Source organism: Chiloscyllium plagiosum, unplaced genomic scaffold (assembly GCF_037043375.1).
Source record: "Chiloscyllium plagiosum isolate Xiang-an unplaced genomic scaffold, Cpla_swu_hap1 HiC_scaffold_1, whole genome shotgun sequence".
Lineage (NCBI taxonomy): Eukaryota > Metazoa > Chordata > Chondrichthyes > Orectolobiformes > Hemiscylliidae > Chiloscyllium > Chiloscyllium plagiosum.
The window spans coordinates 103,976,960-103,996,364 of record NW_028270139.1 but is presented as its reverse complement, the minus strand read 5'-3'; the positions used below and the strand labels follow the sequence as shown (position 1 = coordinate 103,996,364).

Genomic DNA, 19,405 nt, shown 5'->3' with positions numbered 1-19,405 from the left:
CCTTAATTGTGCTTGCTAAAGCTATTTCATGACCCCTTTTAGCCTACTTGATTCCTCGTTTAAGACTGGTCCTACTTTCCCGATATTCCTCCAGGGCCCGTTCTGTTCTTAGCTGCCTGGACCTTATGTGCGCTTTCCTTCCTCTTGGCTAGTCGTATGATTTCTCCTGTCATCCACGATTCACAAATCTTGCCTTTCCTATCCTTTGCTTTCAATGGGACATACCTATCCTGCACTGTCTTTAACCTACCTTTGAAAGCCACCCGCATATCTAATGTGGACTTCCCTTCCAATAGCTGTGTCCAATCTACATTTCCCAGCTCCTACCTAACTTTGATATAAATGGCCTTGGCCCAGTTTAGTACTCTTCCCTTAGGACCACTCTCATCTTTATCTACGAGTATTCTAAAACTAACAGAATTGTGGTCACTGTTCCCAAAAAAGTCCTCCACTACAACTTCGACCACCTGGCCTGGCTTATTCCCCTACACCAGGTCCAATATGGCCCCTTCCCTCGTCGGACTATTGACATACTGCTCTAGAAAACTCTCCTGGACGCACCTTACAAATTCTGCCCCATCCAGAACTCTGACACTAAGTGTATCCCAGTCAATGTTGGGAAAATTAAAATCTCCCATCAGCACCATCCTGTTGCCTCTACATTAAGTCACTGACTCCAGAAATATTTATAAATTCATCAGTAAACTCTTTCATATCCTTGTGGGCTGCACGGTGGCACAGTGGTTAGCACTGCTGCCTCACAGCGCCTGAGACCTGGGTTCAATTCCCGCCTCAGGCGACTGACTGTGTGGAGTTTGCACGTTCTCCCCGTGTCTGCGTGGGTTTCCTCCGGGTGCTCCGGTTTCCTCCCACAGTCCAAAGATGTGCAGGTCAGGTGAATTGGCCATGCTAAATTGCCCGTAGTGTTAGGTTAGGGGTAAATGTAGGGGTATGGGTGGGTTACGCTTCGATGGGTCGGTTTGGACTTGTTGGGCCGAAGGGCCTGTTTCCACACTGTAATGTAATCTAATAATGTAATCTAATATACACACCTGCTAAATCTGACATTCCACAAGTTCAAACTCCTAATTCTAAAATGAATGGTATTAAAATACATATTAACCATACACCGTGCGTCACATAATAATACTCCAGAGAAAAAGGTTATACTGTTAAAAAAAATCAAAGACAGAATTAAGGGTTCTTTTCTTGAATGTTTGCTATATTCACAATAAGACAACTGATTTGATAACAGAAATAGCAATAGATGACTATAATTGGACAGTCATCCCAGAAACATGGTTGCAAAATGGAACTTGAATATTCTCATATTTTACATTTCGGAAGAATAGAGTCAAAAAGTGTGTTGCTGGAAAAGCACAGCAGGTCAGGCAGCATCAGAGGAGCAGGAGAGTTGACATTTCGGGCGTAAGCCCTTCATCAGGAATGTGGAGGGGAAGGGGAGCTGAGAGATAAATGGAGGGTGGGGGGTGGGGGGTGTGGCTGGAGGAATATAGTTGGATACAGGCAGGGGGTAATTGTGATAGGTCGGTGGAGAGGGTGGAGCGGATGAACTGGTAGGACAATTCAAGAGTGTGGTGCTGAGTTGGAGGGTTGGATCTAGGATGAGGTGGGGGGGAAGGGAGATTTGGAAACTAGTGAAGTTGATGTTGATGCCATGTGGTTGAAGGGTCCCAAGGCAAAACGTGGAAGGGTAGGAAGAAAGAAAAGTGGGGTGGTTTAGCTTTGTTACTAAAAGATGAGATTTGCATATTTGTGAAAAAAATACTCTGGGCTGAAGGATGAAAATGTGAGTTAGTTTAGGTGGAAATAACCAGCAAAATAAATATTGATAGATGGAGGTAGTTTGAAGGTCTTCTGATCATAATTAAGTGAAAACATATTTTTTTAAAATGTAAGAAAAGTACTGCAATAATTTTGGAAGTTTTTAACTTTCGTGTAGACTGATTTAATCAAATTAACAGAAGTAAGCTTGAGGAGGAGTCTATATAAGGCCATTAGACCATAAGACATGGAAGCACAAACTAGGCCATTCCACCCAGTGAGTCTGCTGTACCATTCAATCATGGCTAATAGCCTTTTCAACCCCATTTTACCGCTTTCTCCCAGTCAGCTTTGATCCACTTGGCAATCAAGAACTTATCTATCTCCATTTTAAATATACGCAATGACCTGGCCTCCTCAGTCTTCTGTGCCAATGAATTCCACAAATTCACCACTCTGGCTGAAGATGTTTCTCCTTATCTCCGTTCTTCCCCTTACACTAAAGCTGTGCCCTCAGATCTCTCCTGCCAATGGAAAAATCTTCCCAACATCCACTCTGCCCAGGCAGTTCAATATTCTGTAAGCTTCAATCAGGTCTCTCCTCATCCTTCTAAACTCTATCAAGTACAGTTCCAGAATCTTCAAACATTCCTCAAATGTTAAGCCTTTCTTTCCTGGAATCATTCTTCTGAATCTCATATGGGCCCTCTCCAGAATCGGTACATCCTTCCTGAGGTATAGGGCCCAAAATTGCTCACAATACTCTAAATGTGGTCTGACCAGAGCTTTATAAAGCCTCAGAAGTACATTCTGCTTTTATATTCTAGTCCTTTCAAGATGAATGACCACATTGTATTTGCCTGCCTACTACTGACTCAACCTGCAAGTTTACCTTAAGAGAAACCTGGACCAGGACTCGCAAATCCCTTTGCACTTTCGATTTCTGAATTCCTTCTCATTTTGAAAATAGTCCATGCCTCTATTCTTTCTAGCAAAGTGCATGACCTCACAAGTTCCCACATTGTAGTTCATCTGCCACATCTTTGTCCACTCTCCTAACCTATCTAAATCTTTCTGCAGCCTCCCCACCTTCTCAATACTAATTCTCCCTCCACCTATCTTTGTATCATCTGCAAACTTAGCCTGGATGCCCAAGTTGCTTCATCCAGATCATTAATGTACAAAGTGGAAAATTGTGGTCTTAACACTGACCCTTATGGAACACTACTAGTCACTAGCTTCCATCCTGAGAAGAACCCTTTTATCCCCACTCTCCGCCTTCTGCCAGACAGCCAATCTTCTATCCATGCTAGAACCTGCCTCTAACAGCATGGGTCATTATCTTACTCAGTAGCCTCTTGTGTGACCTTATCAAAGGCCTTCCAGAAGTCCAGATAGATAACATCCATTGTCTCTCCTTGGTCTAACCTGCTCATTATTTCCTCCAAGAATTCTAACAGATTTGTCAGGTATGCTGATGATGAAGCCATGCTGACTTTGCTCTATTTTACCATGCACTTCCATGTATTCAGAAATCTAATACTTCACAATGGACTCCAAAATCTTACCAACCACTGAGGTCAGGCTAATCAGCTTATAATTTCCCGTCTTTTGCCTTACTTAGTGATTTTCCAGTCCAATATCTGGGACTGTTTTGTGGATTAATTTGTTCGGTAACCATTCATGGAGCAGACTAATTTAGACCAGGTAATGTGTAATGAGACAATAGTATTTGAAAACCACATGATAAAGGATTCTACGGGCAAGAGGAATCAAGACGTTATAGAATTTCACATTCAAATTGAGGGCTGGAAGTTTCAGTCTGAAACTAGTGTCTTAAAAGCAAAGGCAACTGCAAGAGTGTGAAAGCAGAATTTTCTAAAATAAAATGGGAGAATAGGTCAAAAGATGAGACAGCAGAAAATCTCAAGGCAAAAGAGAGAGAAGATCTTAAAATAATCGTGTTCACAAGAGGAAAATGTACTGGGAAAAATAATAGGAGTAAACACTAACAAGTCATTTGGACCTAATGGCCTGCATCCCATGATCTTAGTGGAAGTGGCTGGAATGATAGTGCATGCATTGCTCATTTTCCAGTAAGTTCTACATGCGAATAACATCTGTTCTTATCAAAAATGGAGAGAAATCAAGAGTAGGAAGCTATCAACCAGTTAGGTGAAAATGAGGACCACAGATGCTAGAGTGTGGTGCTGTAAAAGCACAGCAGATCAGGCAGCATCCGAGGATCAGGAAAATCGACATTTCGGGCACAAGCACTTCATCAGGAAGGCTGCCAGTTAGTCTAACATCTATCATAGGAGAAATGCTCAAATACAATATTAAGCAGGTAATAGCAAGACTTAATCAAGCAAAACTAACATGATAGAATGAAAGAAAAATAAAGTTTGACAAATTTGCAAAAGTTTGTCTGAGAATGTAACAAGCACGACGGATAAGAAGGAACCAGTTGATGTAGAGTATTTGAATTTGCAAATGGCATCAGATAAGGTGCGACAATAAAGATTGCCACACAAGATAATACCTCATGGTGTCAGGATTTTTTTATTCACTCTTGGGACATGGGTGTTTGCCCATCCCTGGTTGTCCTTGAGAGGGTGGTCATGAGCTGTCATCTTGAACTGTCATCCATGTCCACAATGCTCTTAGGAAGCAATTCCATGACTTTGACCCTGCAACAGTGAAGGAATGGTAGTACATTATCAAGTTGGGATGGTGAATGGCTGGGAGGGGAACTTGTAGTTGGAAGAGTTCCCTTGCATCTGCTGTCCTTGTCCTTCAAGATATAAGTAATTGTGGATTTGGAAGATGCTGGTGAAGGATCTTCGGTGAATTTCTGCAGTGTATCTTGTAGATAGTACACAATGCTGCAACAGAGTGTCGGTCGTGGAGGTAGTGGATGTATGTAGATGTGGTGCCAATCAAATGGGCTGCTTTGTTCTGGATGGTTTCAAGCTTCCTGAGTGTTGTTGGAGCTGTATCTCTCCAGGCAAGGCAAGTATGCCATTAAACTCCTGACTTGTGCCTTGGAAATGGTGGATAGGCTTTGGCAAGTCAGGAGATGAGTTACTCGCCTTTGACCTACCCTGATAGCCATTGTATTTATATGGCAAGTCTAGTCGAGTTTCTGGTCAATGAAACCCACAGTATGGAGGTGGTGAGGAATTCATTGATGGTAACACATTGGATATCAAAGGTAGCAGTTAGATTTGTCATTATTTGAGATGGCCATTGCCTAGCATTTGTGTGTTGCAATTGTTACTTGTCGCTTGTCAGCCCAAGCCTGGATATTTTCCAGACCTTGTTGCATTTGAGCATGGACAGCTTCAGTATCTCAGGAGTCACAAATTGTGCTGAACATTGTGCAATCATTGGCAAACATTCCCACTTCTGACCTTATGATTTAGGATCAATCTTTGGTGAAGCAGCTATTGATGGTTGGGCCTAGGACACTGCCTTGACGACCTCCTGCAGAGATGTCCTGGGGTTGTGATGACTGCCCTCTAACAACCACAATCATCCTTCGTATGTGCGGGATATGACTCCAACCAGCAAAGAATTTGTCCCCTGATTCCCACTGTTTCCAGTTTTGCTAGGGCTCCTTGATGTCGCATTCAGCCTAAAGCAGCCTTAATTTCAAGGGCCAACACTCTTACCTGACTTCTGGAATTTATTGCTTTCATCCATGTTTGAACCACGGCTGTAATGAGGTCAGGAGGTGACTGGCCCTGGCAGAGCCCAAACTAGGCATCAATGAGCAGGTTATTGCCAAGGAAATGCTGTTTGATAGCATTGTTGATGGTGCCTCCCATCAATTTACCGATGATTTAGTATGGACTGAGTTAGTCATCGGCTTGGTTGGATTTGTCCTGTTTTTGTGTACATGACATACCGAGGCACTTTTCCACATTGTCAGGTAGAGTTTAGTGTTGTAATAGTACTGCAACAACTTGGTTTAGGGTTGTGGTAATTTCTGGAACATACGTCTTCAGTGCTGGATTATTGTTAGAGACCATAGCCTTTGGAGTATTTAGTCACTCCAACTGTTCCTTGATATCATGTGGAGTGAATCAAATTGGCTGAAGACCAGTACCTGTAATATTGGGGACTGCTGGAGCAGGCTGAGATGGATGATCCATTTGACACCTCTGGCTGAAGATGCATTGGCCCTTCTATCATTGAGGGTGATTATATTTGTGGAGCCTCCTACTCCTTTGAATTGTTTAATTGTCCACCATCATTTCCAGGCAAATGTGGCAGATCTCAGTACGTAGATCTGACCTACTGGTTGAAAGATCGCTTAGCTCTGTCTATCACTTGCTGCTCGTGCTGTTTGCCATGCAAGTAGTCCTGTTTGCTGGCTTCACCAGGTTGATACCTCATTTTTAAGTATGCCTGGTGCTGCTTCTGGCATGCCCTCCTTCACTTTCCAGTGAACCAGGGATGATCCCCAGGTTTGATGGAAATGGTTGAGTGGGGGAATATACTGGGCCATGAGGTTCAGATTGTGTTGGAATACAATTTTGCTGCTGTTGATGGCCCACAGCATCTCATGGATGCCCAGTTTTGAATTGCTACATCAATTCAAAGTTTGCCCCATTCAACATGGTGATAATGCCATGTAACACAATGGAGGTTATTCTCAATGTGAAGGGGTGGACTTCATTTCCACAAGGACTGTGCAATGATCATTCTTACTGATGCCATCATAGATAGATGTATCTGTAGCTTGTAGATTGGTAAGCACATTTTTCCCTCTTTTGCTTCCATAACAACCTGCCACGTTCCTAGTCTAACAATTATGTTCTTTAGGGCCTGACCAGTTCAAACAATAGTGCTGCTGCCAAGCCATTCTTGGTAGTGAGCATCAGAATCCTTACCCAGAGTACACTTTATACTCTTGCTGTCCTCAGAACTTCCTCTAAGTATTGATTAACATGGAGGATTCCTGGCTTATCAGCAGAGGAAAGACAGTACATGATAATCAACAGGAGGCTTCTGTGCCTGAGTGTAATCTGAAGCTATGAAACTTCATGAGTCCAGAGTCAATGCTAAGGATACCCACAGCAACCCCCTCACATCTGTAGAATAGAATAACCTTTATTGTTACGTGCAATTGAATGAGTGCTGTGAAAATTTTGCAATGTTAACATTGTTAACATCTTAGGTACAGGGTACCTAGGTACAGATACCTAATTGTTACAGAATTGAAAGAGTGGGGAGAAAAGTACAGTCTAGTGTAGAAATACAAAGTTTTTAAAAGTACTCAAATTACTCAAAGTTCAGAATAAAAATAAAAGTATTTTTTAAAAGTACTCCAATTGCAGTCCTTTTCACTGAATCCATGCCTGCCGGATCTCAGAACTCGAGGCCTCACTGCCTCCTTGTGCAGATCTCTAGCCCGGACCTATCACCAGGATTCATCTCCCCAGGCTTGCTTGGACTCAGACTACCTCCTGTGCTGGGCTCCGGCCCATGACTCACCTCCAGTACTCGTCTCGCAGACCAACCTAGGTTCAGACTGCATCACGCGCCAGGCTCTGGCCCGCGACCCGCCTCCAGGACTCGTCTCCCACACCGCCATTGTCTCCCACACCGCCATTGTCTCCCACGTGTCTCCCATGTCGGCCTGGACTCGGGCTCACCTGCTCCATTCTCTATTCCCTCCAGATAAGTTTAAGAAGTTGGGGTGGGTGAGGGGAGTAAAACTACAGAAAAGAGAAGAAAAAAAGAAGGCAAAGCAGGGGAGCTCCGGCTGGAACCTCTTACTCTGCCACGATCTTGCACTGGAAGACTAGTGTATACCATTGTGCCACCACCTCTGCTAAGTCTGTCCTGCCGATGGGTCAGGCCATATCCAGGGATGGTGATAGTGGTGTCTGGGACATTGTCTGTAAGGAATGATTCCATGAGTATTCCAGAGCAGGTGAGGATGGAAGATTTCTTTCCTTGAAGGAGAGAGCCAGATGGGTTTTTCTGACAATTTACAATGGTTTCAAGGTCATCAGTAGATTCCTAATTCCAGATTTTTTTATTGAATTCATATTCCGCCTTCTTCCCTGTCAAGACTCAAACTCAGGTCCCCAGAACATTGGTTGAGTTTCTGGACTAATAGCCTAGCTATAATACCACTAGTCCATCACCTCCCTTCAAATGCTAAAGGTGAAGAGGCACATCGGAAATGGCTGCCAGAACAATGAACCCCAGCATTTTTTAAAAAGTATTCTTGGACGTATGTGTCACCAGATGGGCTATCATTTACTGCCCATCCCGAGTTATCCTTGAAAAGGAGGAGGTGAGCTGCCTTTGTGAACCAAAGCAGCCCAAACGGTAAAAATAGCGACACAATGCTAATGCTGCATTAGAATAGAATTGATACTGTTTGCCACACCAACCTGAATATTGCCCAATTCTTGCTGCATTTGTACATGGACTACTTCAATATCTGAGGAATTGTGAATGATACTGAATATTGTGCTCTCTGCAGAGAATGTCACCATTTCTGGCCTTACAATGTTGGCACCACTATTGGTGAAACAACTGAAGGTGGTTGGATTTTGTACATTACCTTGAGCTATTCCTGGAATTGAGATGATTGATCTCCCACAATCACAACCATTTTTCTTTGTGCTGGATATGACTCTGTGTATTTTTCTGATTCCTATTGACTCCTATTGCTTAGACTTCTTGATGCCACACTGGGTCAAATGCGGTTTTGATGTCAGGAGAAGATACTGTCACCTCACCTCAGCAATTCAGCTGGGTTTTTTTCTGTGTTTGAACAAAGACTGTCATGAAGTCAATATCTCAGTGGTCCTGGCAGAATCCCAAACTGTGTGTCAGTAACTGTTGATGATGCCTTCCCCATCACTTTACTGATCATTAAGAGTAGACTAATATAATACTTGGCAAGGTTGGATTTGTCCTGTTTTATCTGTATAGGGCAATTTTCCACGTGATGGATAAATGCTAGTATTATAACTGTACTGGAACAGCTTGGCTAGCCGCACAAGTTCTGGAGCATACTGTTTCTGGAATGTTGTCTGGACCCTTAGTCTTTGCACAATCCAGTGTTTCCAGCTTAATATGACATAGAGTGAATCAAATTGTCTGAAGACTATCATCTATAATTCTGAGCATGTTTGTAGAGGTCAAAATGGATCATCCAATCAGCAATTCCAGCTGAAGATTGTTGCCAAAGCTAAGGCCTTATCTATTGCACTGACATACTGGGCTCCTCCATTATTGACAATATGGACATTTGTAGAGGCTTCTCCAAACCAGTGAATTGTTTAACTGCCCATCACCACAACCAGATGTGTCCAGACTGCATCTGTTGGTTGTATAGTTGCTGAGCCATGTGTTCTAGCTTCATTGGATTGATAGCTTCTTTTTAGATACACCTGATGCTGCTCCTTGCAAGCCTTTTTTGCATACTTCATTGAGCCAGGTTTGTTGGCTTGATGATAATAATAGAGTTAGGGATATACTGGACCATGAAGTTGTAGATTGTGTAGGAGTAAAATTATGCTGCTGATGATGGTCCACAACATCTCATGGATGCCGAGTTTTGAGTTGCTAGACCTGTTCAAAGTCTATTCAATTTAGCACAGTGATAATGTCATACATGGAGTGTATTCTCAATGTGAGGATGGGACGTTTCTCCACAATGACTGTGTGGCGGTCACTAATATTGAGTCTGTCATGGACAAATGCATCTGAGGCAGGCAGATTGGTGAAGCTGAGGTCAAGCTCACTTTTTCCTCTTCTTGGTTTCCTCACTACCTGTTATAATGCAATCTAATAGCTGCATCCTTTCAGACTTGACCAGTTCAGTCAGTAATAATGTGTAATCACTGTTTGTGGTAAATATTGAAGTCAACATCTGTAGTACATTCTGTACTCTTGACACCCTCAGTGCTTCCTTCAAATGCTGTTCAACATGGAGGGGTACTGATTCATCAGATAGTACATGGTAATTGGAATGGTTTATCTGATGGCATGGGATGTCATGGGATCCAGAGCCAATTGATTCAGTTGATGGATCCTAGGGCAACTCCCTCCTTACTGTATGCCACTATGCCATCACTTCTGCTCAATCTATAATGCCTGTGGAACAGGAATATTGCATGTAAGTTGTGGTACCATAACTGCGACTATGTCAGTCTATGAGAAAGTTCTCCCAAGTTTGGCACTCACCTCCAGATGTTGATAAGGTGACTTTTCAAGATCGACAGGACTGTGTTTGCCTTAATATATGCCAAGTGGTCCATCCACATTCATTTCTTCCCTTAGACTTTTTAGCAGATGATTCAACAGAGTGGCTTACAAAGCCATTTTGGAGGTGCAGTTAAAAGTCAGACAAATTGCTGAAGGCCAGTAGTTTCCTTCTATGAAGGGCATTGGTACATTTAGGTTTTGACAACAATCATTTTGTGGTCATCAGCAGATTTTTAATTTCTGATTCGTATTGAATTTAAATTCCATCATCTGCTCTGGTAAGATTTGAACCTAGACCTGTAGAATTTTAATCTGGGTTTCCAGTCCAGCAACAATCCCATTATACCATCATCTCCCTTCTGAATGTCTTCTGTGATGCTCCACAAAATTCCTTAGATTTGTGCCCTACAAAAAGAGGAAACTAGATGTGCAATATGGTATCCATTGGTTTGTTATTTTACTGTGATAACAACATAACAAGCAAATTTGTACAGAAGCAAATTGAAAATAGCTTCCATTAAGAGATTGAGCGGTTACTTAATTTGTTTTGTCACTTGCTTTTAGGATTATCTCTGGGTTCACCATTCCAGAAAATCTATGACGGATTATGGAGCTACAACTGTGTTCTGGCCTGTGTTGCAGTGGGAGGAATGTTCTATGCCCTTACTTGGCAGACCCACCTCTTGGCAGTAATGTGTGGTACATATTATCAATAATACTAAAGCTCTGATGTGTGCTGGCACACTTATAGTGTCCATATGTCATTTTCTGAACATTTTTATATCAAGATTTGTAATATGATGGAAAAACTGTATTTAAATATAACCATTTATAATGAATTTAGCAACATGAAAAGGTTTTGTTAGTATGATTTTTCATTAAACGTGTTAGCTACTCACAAATTTTTATGAGGAAAAAAGACTCAGCTGTCATTTTCTCTCAGTAACTGCAACTTCTATCTTCAAAATAAGTTGTAAGCAAAACAATGAGCGAATCTTAAACAGTTTCATAGCAAAAATAGCATTAGGAGATAATTGTAACATTGCATCAGAGACCTCCAAATTATGTGTGATTTGTGATACCCTGACTGCTCTGGATGCATCTTGGCCAACTCAAATCCGTTTGATTGTGATAGTGTTATATTGAGAATCCAGCATTAAGCATTCTACCATTAACCTGACCATCCATCAGTTCCATTCCAGCTAACCTGTAATTGTGGGGGAATAGGCATGAATTTGAGGGTTAATAAATGTTAATCTACATTGGAGAAGAAAAGGAAGTTGGAGGTAGACTGTAGAATCCCTACAGTGTAGACAGGGCCCATTCAGCCCACTGACTCTGCGCTAACCCTCTGAAGAGCATCCCACCCTAACCCCATAACCTCACATCAACCAACCATGGCTAATCCACTTAGCCTGCACACAATGAGGCAATTTTTTTAAGCATGGCCAATCCACCTGAACTGTACATCCTTGGACTACAGAAGTAAACAAGAGCACCCAGGAAAAACTCTCATAGACACGGACTCGATACAGACCGGTTGGAATCGAATCCAGGTTCCTAGCATTGTGTGGCAGCAGTGCTAACCACAGAGCCACCATGCCACCTGGGATGGAATGGTATTTGCGAAACCAGAGAGTTGAAGACAGGGATCTTTGAGCAGGGGGTGATGGTGGCAGGTTTGAAATGGAGACAGTAAATATGTGAAGACAGAGAACTATTAGCAATGTCAGTTGGTATAGCATCCAGAAAAGAGGATTGGATGGTCAGCAGTTTAATGTGAGAACGTGAAGAGGGACAGTCCAGTCATTTATAGCTTTCATAGAATGATGGCAGATATGTAGAATTCAATCAGAAATAGCATTATTTAAAAGCAGCAATCTATCATTTTAAAAAAATTAAATGTTTTTATGCAGTTACTTTTGCTTGATTCAAGCCAGGAAAGAAACAATTCCCAGACTTTCATTTTCTATGACTATAATCAAGTCACTGGCTAGATTCTTTATAAAATTCATACTTGTATTCCTCAGCCTGTTTTTACATATGGACATTTTATGTAGCTTTTTCCAGTGTGAGAAGCTGTAGTCCTATTAAAGTACTTGATGAAAGAATAACTGAGAAGTCTGTATGTAAAGAATGTTTTTGCAGAATTAATGCAAATTTGATCACAAATGTTTTGGAGATTTCTATAAGTATAAAATAATGCATCCAACTTATTATTAATTTAGCAACAAATGATTATTATCAACTTACAAGATGTAAATAATTTGGTTTCTTAGCACCAATACAATTTTGGCCACTTGACTTTTCACCACAGTCTGAATTCTGCAGCCACCCCATGGGGGTGTTTTTTTCTTGGGGATGGTGTAAAGTGTGACAGGTAAGTAAGGTGCTAACCACCATGCCTTTAAGCCTCTTGAGATACTTAAGACCAATTAATTGGGAAATGGAAGATGTGCAACATTGGTAAGCCATATTTTCACCAAAGCTGGTGAAAAAGCAGAAAGAAAGGAGAGGGCATTGTTCAGTGAGTGCCCTGTGCACATCGGGGATCATATCATAAGTTCATCCTTTGTGCCTCCCTGTCTAGCTTTCAAAACCTGTGAACCCCAGCCAATGAAGCTCCTCTCCAGGGTGGTTGATCCTCCAATGCCCAAAAATGCCCAATTTATCTTTTGCCAGGATCCATACTGTATTCTTTCCTACAGTGCCCATTACTATGTTCTGGCACTGCTTGCAACTGCAAGAACTGTCAGCCAATCTGATTTTTTGACAGCTCTAAAGGGCAGATATTCCTTCCACAGAGGGGGAGAAATACTTGCCTTTACCCGGTAAGCCCACCTGTAGTATAACACCTGTAGCAGGACAACCTTTTCTAAAGCTCCTTGGTTTGAGAACAACTTTTCTAACAGGCGTAGAATGAAGGAGTAGTATGTCCCCATGTAAAATACAGTCCCATTGACTCATCTTGACATTTTAAACAAGAACCACATGACAAATTGTTTCAAAGTAAGAAATATTAGATATTGAAGTCCTCTTCAATGTAATGCAGTAATTTAACACTAATTAAAGAAAACTAGTCATTGTCCCTCATTCTTACTGAATATCTTTTTCCAATTTTGTCCAATAGCAATGTTCTGTGCGTACTTAGGAGAAGCACTGATGAACATGATGTCTGTGGTAAGTTGCTATCACAAAATATAAAACTTTTGATGCACTTTAAGAAAGCAGTGTTTCCTATAAAGTTAGAAGGTTAGTACTTCCTGCATTTTATTCAGAATCTTTATCTCCAAAATGGGGTGGCACAATGGCTCAGTAGTTAGCACTCCAGCCTCAAAGTACCAGAGATCCAGGTTTGATTCCACTCTCGAACAGCTGTCTGTGTGGAGTTTGCACATTCTCCGAGGTTTCATCCAGGTGCTCTGATGTCCTCTTACAGTCAAAGTTTGTACAGGTTAGATGGATTGACCAAACTAAATTGTCCCATAGTGTCCAGGGATGTGTGAGCAAAGTGGATTAGCCATGGGAAATGTAGGGCTACAGGGATAGGGTAAATGGGTGGGTCTGGCTGGGATGCTCTTCAGAGGGTCAGCATGGACTCGATGGGCAAAATGGGCCACTTTAGAGATCCTATGAAAGTGAGTTTTCATGCTAAATTTTGCCTGAATTTCCTGGAAAGCTCTCTTACTTTGGTATTAGTTTGGAGTTTACACACAAGAAATTAAAATAACTGACTACCAGGTGGCATTTACTTTGTCTGCGTTTGTAAATCCAATCCTCTTAAAAACCAAGACAATCCAAAGTACAATTTTTAAGGATGGAGCATGCTTTGGGGACCTGTTCTGAAAACCTAGAGCTGAAAAGTTTTCATAGATAATGCAAGTTATTAATAAAGGACTAATTACAAAGAGTTAATAACAAAATAATCTATATCAACAAAAGAAAAGTATCAGTGAAACATATGAAAAGCTGACAAATTTCCAGGAACTGATGGCCTATATTCCAGGATTAAAGAGAAGTAATTTCAGAATAAGTGGTTACATTGGTCTTGTCTTTTGAAAGATTCCCAAATTCTAGTATCGTCTCGACAAATTGGAAGTTAACTAATGTGACATTACGATTCAAGACAAGAGGGATGAGAAAACAAGGAACTATAGATCAGTCAAACTAATGTCAGTAAAAAAAACCAAAAGAATTGTGGATGCTGCAAATCAGAAACAAAAGCAGAAGTTACTGGAAAAGCTCAGCAAGTCTGGCAGCATCGGTACAGAGAAATCAGAGTGACCCTCCTTCAGTTCTGAGAAAGAGTCACTGGACTCAAAACATTAACTAACATCAGTCTTTGAATATATATTAGAATCCATTTTTAAGCAAATCTTAGCAATATACTTCGAAAATTGTTTTATGATTTGTGAAACAGAAATCATATTTGCAAAGTTTCGAGAGGTTCTAATGATGGGAAGCCAGTTGATATAGTATACGAAGATATCCAAAAGGCATTCAATGAGTTCTTACATAAAAGGATGTAACATAGGGGTAGAATATTAACTTGGTCTATACAGCACAAACTAACAAAAATTAGTTTGGACACCCACTGGATAACAACTTTATTTTGAATGAAAATAAAATCAAACTAAATGTAAAATGTCAGTTTCCTGGGCAGGTTACATTAAGAGTTTAATATTGATTTGAAGGTAAATTTAAACTTTGCATTTGTGTGAGTGGATTCCCTCTCCCTCAAGAGGAGGTTCCGAACATCACATTATAACTTCTGGTTAATTTCTGTAAGTTAAATGCTGTATTAATCTCCAGTGCTAATTGAGCCTGATATTTTTCTACTGCATAACTTTTATTTCCAAACCTTTATCTTTATCCTGCTGTAACTTCACTTTCTTAGAGACAAAAAAAAACTGCAGATGCTGGAAGTAGACAAGCAGGAGGCTGGAGGAACGCAGTAAGCCAGGTAGCATCAGGAGGTGGAGAAGTCGATATTTCAAGTATAATCCTTCTTCAGGACTGGAGCTCTATTCCTGAAGGGTTATATCCGAAATGTCAACCTCTCCACCTCCTGATGCTGCCTGGCTTGCTGTGTTCCCCCAGCTTCCTGCTTGTCTACACTGTAATTTCACTTTCAGCAACTAATTTGGCTGAATGTGAATGCCTTTGGGCTGTCACTGTACAAGTAGATTTGGAGAATCATAAACAGTTCTATATTTCATACATGATGTACATTCCTATCCCTTCTCTAAAACTCATGTTTACAAAACTAGTCAATCTACCTGAGGGATCAGAAACCTGTATTCGATGTTCTCAGCTTCACAAAGAGATTGTCAAGTACCTACAGCATATTTTGGAGAGTAAGCTGTAACTAACCATCTTTTCCCATAGTCGAAGAGTGTGGTACTGCAAATGCACAGCTGGTTGGGCAGCATCCAAGGAGCAGGAGAGTTGACGATTCGAGCATAAGCTCTTCATCAGGAATGAGGGACTGGCCCAAGGGGGCTGAGAGATAAATGGGAGGGGATGGGGCTGGGAGGAGGTAGCTGGGAATGTGATAGGTAGATGAAGATGGGGTGAAGGTGATAGGTAGAGAGGAGGGTGGAGTGGATAGGTGGGAAGGAAAATAGACAGGTAGGACAGTCAAGAGGCTGGTGCTGAGTTGGAAGGTTGGATCTGGGATAAGGAGAGGGGAGGGCAAATGAGGAAACTGATGAGATCCACATTGAACCAGTGTGGTTGGAGGATCCCAAGGCAGAAGATGAAGCGTAATTCCTTCAGGCATCACGTGGCTAGAGTTTGGTGGTGGAGGAGGCCCGGGACTTGCATGTCCTTGGCGTTATGGGAAGGGGAGTTAAAGTTCAGCCACAGGGCAGTGGGGTACTTAGTGCGTGTGTCCCAGAGATGTTCTTTGAAACGTCCCGTAAGTTGGTGTCCTTTCTCCCCAATGTAGAGAAGACCACATAGGGAGCAATGGACACAGTAGATGACGTGTGTGGAAGTGCAGGTAAATCTCTGTTGGATGTGGAAGGATCCTTTGGGGCCTTGGACAGAGGTGGGGGTTAGGTGAGGGCACAGGTTTTTCACTTTTTGTGGTGGCAGGGGAAGGTGCCAGGAATGGAGAGTGGATTGGTTGGTGGTGCAGGGTGGGGCATGGACTTAACAATGGAATCATGGAGGGAGTAGCCTCTACTGAACGCAAGTGGGGTGAGGAGGGAAATATATCCCTGGTGGTGGGGTCTGTATGTAGGGGCGGAAATGTGGTGTATCGGGAGGTTGGTGGGGTGGAAGGTGAGGACCAGGAGGTTTCTGTCCTTGTTGCAGTTGGACAGAATTGGGGCTCAAACATGGCAGAAAGTGGAGGAGATGTGCTGGAGGGAAATGTCAACCGTGTGGGAGGGGTAATTGCGGTGTTTGAAGAAGGAGGACATCTGGGATGTTCTTTTCCCATCGGCCTGCATTCGAGATTTACAACTGATTGCTTTCAAAAAAGCACTGGTTAAATAAACTAAAACAACCAATTGCTTTAGTAGCCAAATATCCAATACATGTCCTAACGGGAAAGGATAAATCAGGCCGACAGGCACAAGGGTGTTATCATCACCGAATACATCACGATCAATATCCTTGGGGTTACCCTTGACCAGAAGCTCAGCTGGACTTGTCACATAAATAGAGTTGTTATAAGAGTAGGTCAGATGCTAGGAATACTGAATAACTTATCTCTTGACTCCACAAAGCCTATCCATCATCCATAAGGCACAAGTCAGGAATGTGATGGAATACTCCCCACTTGCCTAGATGGGTGCACCTCCAACAACACTCAAAAAGCTTGACACCATCCAGGACAAAGCAGCCCACTTCATTGGCATCACATCTACAAACATCCATTCTCTGCACAATCAATGTTCAATAGCAGTAGTGTGTACTATATACAAGATGTTTTAGTTTCCACCCCTACACTTTCTGTGCTCTTCTAAGCTTTTTGGAGGCATTTTAGCTCCAATATCGAATTTAAACTTCCTTTTTATCCTACCTTGGAAATACCTTGACATCCAGGAAACTGTAACTTTTATTCTGTAGAAGCATATTTGTTCTGAACTCTCAAACCCTTGATTTTGGTTTTTCTCATTGTTCAGGAATTTATTTATCTTCATGCAGCTGTTTGTAATGTATTATTTTATTAAATTAAATCTTAGCTTAGTATATTTGGCCTTTCCCAAAATGAGAATTATTTAACTGATTTATATGATACTCTCCATTTGCCTCAGTGGTTGCAGCTTCAACAACACTCAAGTTTATTCTAGCTTGTCAGGAGGTTGGGAACCTGAAAGATAGCCAAAATTGGAAGGAAGTAAAGTTGGTAACAGGAAATAGAACACCTGCTGGGGGGACTAGAAGACAGAAGAAACAAACCCAAGCATCAAGTATGGTTCAGATGTGAAATGCTGTCAAAATTACAAAGTTAAAGCCTTGCTACCTGAGTGCATGCAGCATAATGCATACAAAACCAGGCAGATGATCTAAAGTCACAAGTAAAGGCAAATGGGTATGTTCTAATTGTCATGACGAAAACATGCTGCACAGTTACTAGGACTAGGAACATTCAAGGATATCATCTTGTAGGAAGGGCAGACAAGAAGAAAAGGAAGGTGAAGTTGCACTAATAATAAGGGAAGGGTCATCATCATGGTCGTGGTTATCCCTCAAGGTCAAGGATGATGGTCTTCATTCCTTTGATCTACTTATGGGCTCTCAGGTGGCTTATGCGTCCAATCTTGGCTTTGAAAAGTCTTCTGCATTCAGGACAAGTATTTCCAGATGGCAGCTCAGGCTTTGGATGTTGCTGCCTCGCTTTCCATTTTCTTCTCTTTTCTTCTAGTTCTGCACATCTGTTGGCTTCAAATGTTGCTGTTCCTTCTCAGGTGATGGTTTGCCAGAGTTTCCTGTCCTTGGCATTGGTTTCCCAATTATTGATATCCTTGTTACATTTCTTCATGTTGGCTTTTAAAACATCTTTGAATTTCTTCTGTTGTCCGCCTCTTTTATATTTGCATTCTTTGAGCTGGGAGTAGAAGATTTGTTTCGGCAGACGTTCATCTTTCATCCGAACAACATGACTGCTCCATCTTAGTTGGTTCTTGATGACGTAGGCTTCAATGCTTGTTGTTTTTGCTTCATTCAGCACGCTGCCGTTGGTTCTCCTATCTTCCCAGCTGATATTCAAGATGTTTCAAAGGCAGCATTGAGAGAACGTTTCAAATGCCTTCAGATGTTGTCGATATGTTGTCCACGTTTCTGATGCAAACAGGAGCATTGGGATCACCACGTTTTGTACATTAACATTTTAATGTCTGTCCCAATATCATGACCATGAAAGACTTATGTCTGGAGACATCCAAAAGCTGTTCCTGCTCATTTAAGACAATGTTGGATCTTGTCATTATGGTCAACATTGGAGGAGAGGTGACTTCCGAGATACAGAAAGCGGTCTACATTTTCCAGGGCTGTTTCACCAAATTGAATTGATGGTTCTATCCGATTAGTCTCAGTTGGTGATGGTTGATAGATGATCTTAGTGTTTCTGGAAATGATGGTAAGTCCAAAGTTTTGTGTATGCAGTCAGAATCTGTTGTAGGTAATTTTCTGAGAGAGCTGCAACACTGTTGTCATCTGCGTATTGGAATAGGTGTCTTGTTTTTGGACTTAAGACAGGCAAGATTGAAAAGTCTGCCATTTGTTCTGTAGACTTTTTCAGTTCCTGGGTCGTCCTTGATGATGTGGATGATTAGATTCCCCAGAGTGTGGAAACAGGCCCTTCGACCCAACCAGTCCACACCGACCCTCCGAAGAGTAACCCACCCAGACCCATTTCCCTCTGACTAATGCACCTAACACAACGGGCAATTTAGCATGGCCAGTTCCCCTAACCTGCATATCTTTGGATTGTAGGGAGAAACCGGAGCACCTGGAGGAAACCCACGCAGACACGGGGAGAATGTGCAAACTCCACACAGTCAGTTACCCAAGGTGGGAATCGAACCTGGGTCCCTGGTGCTGTGAGACAGCAGTGCTAACTACTGAGCCACAGTGCTGCCCATCTATAGTTCTTTTGGTTTTTCTTATGTGGGAGCTTCCATTCAGGTTTAGAAGCCTACTCTGTGTGTTGATAAACCCTCCCAGTCCACTCTAACTGCACTTCTCTCCCAGTCTCTGCTGTCTCTCCCACTCCCTTTATTCTCACTGATACCCTCCTCACAGCTACACTGCACCTGCACAGCTCATGGTCATGTGTCATCCTGCTGGTCATCACTTCTACTGGCTGGAGGACCACACCATCTCTCCTGCTATTGGTGCAAAGCTGGCATCAACACGGTCACGTGTC

The 19,405-nt window shown here is 42.0% G+C and overlaps 1 protein-coding gene across 1 annotated transcript in view; it reads left to right on the top strand.

Moving 5' to 3' along the window:
* The window catches only part of LOC122547714 (urea transporter 2-like), a 72,872-nt gene that overhangs the window by 48,047 nt on the left and 5,420 nt on the right, over positions 1–19,405 (top strand). The window contains exons 7-8 of the mRNA XM_043686332.2: positions 10,588–10,722; positions 13,154–13,203. Coding sequence (XP_043542267.2) covers positions 10,588–10,722; positions 13,154–13,203 — 185 coding nt within the window. The remainder of the gene's footprint in view (positions 1–10,587; positions 10,723–13,153; positions 13,204–19,405) is intronic.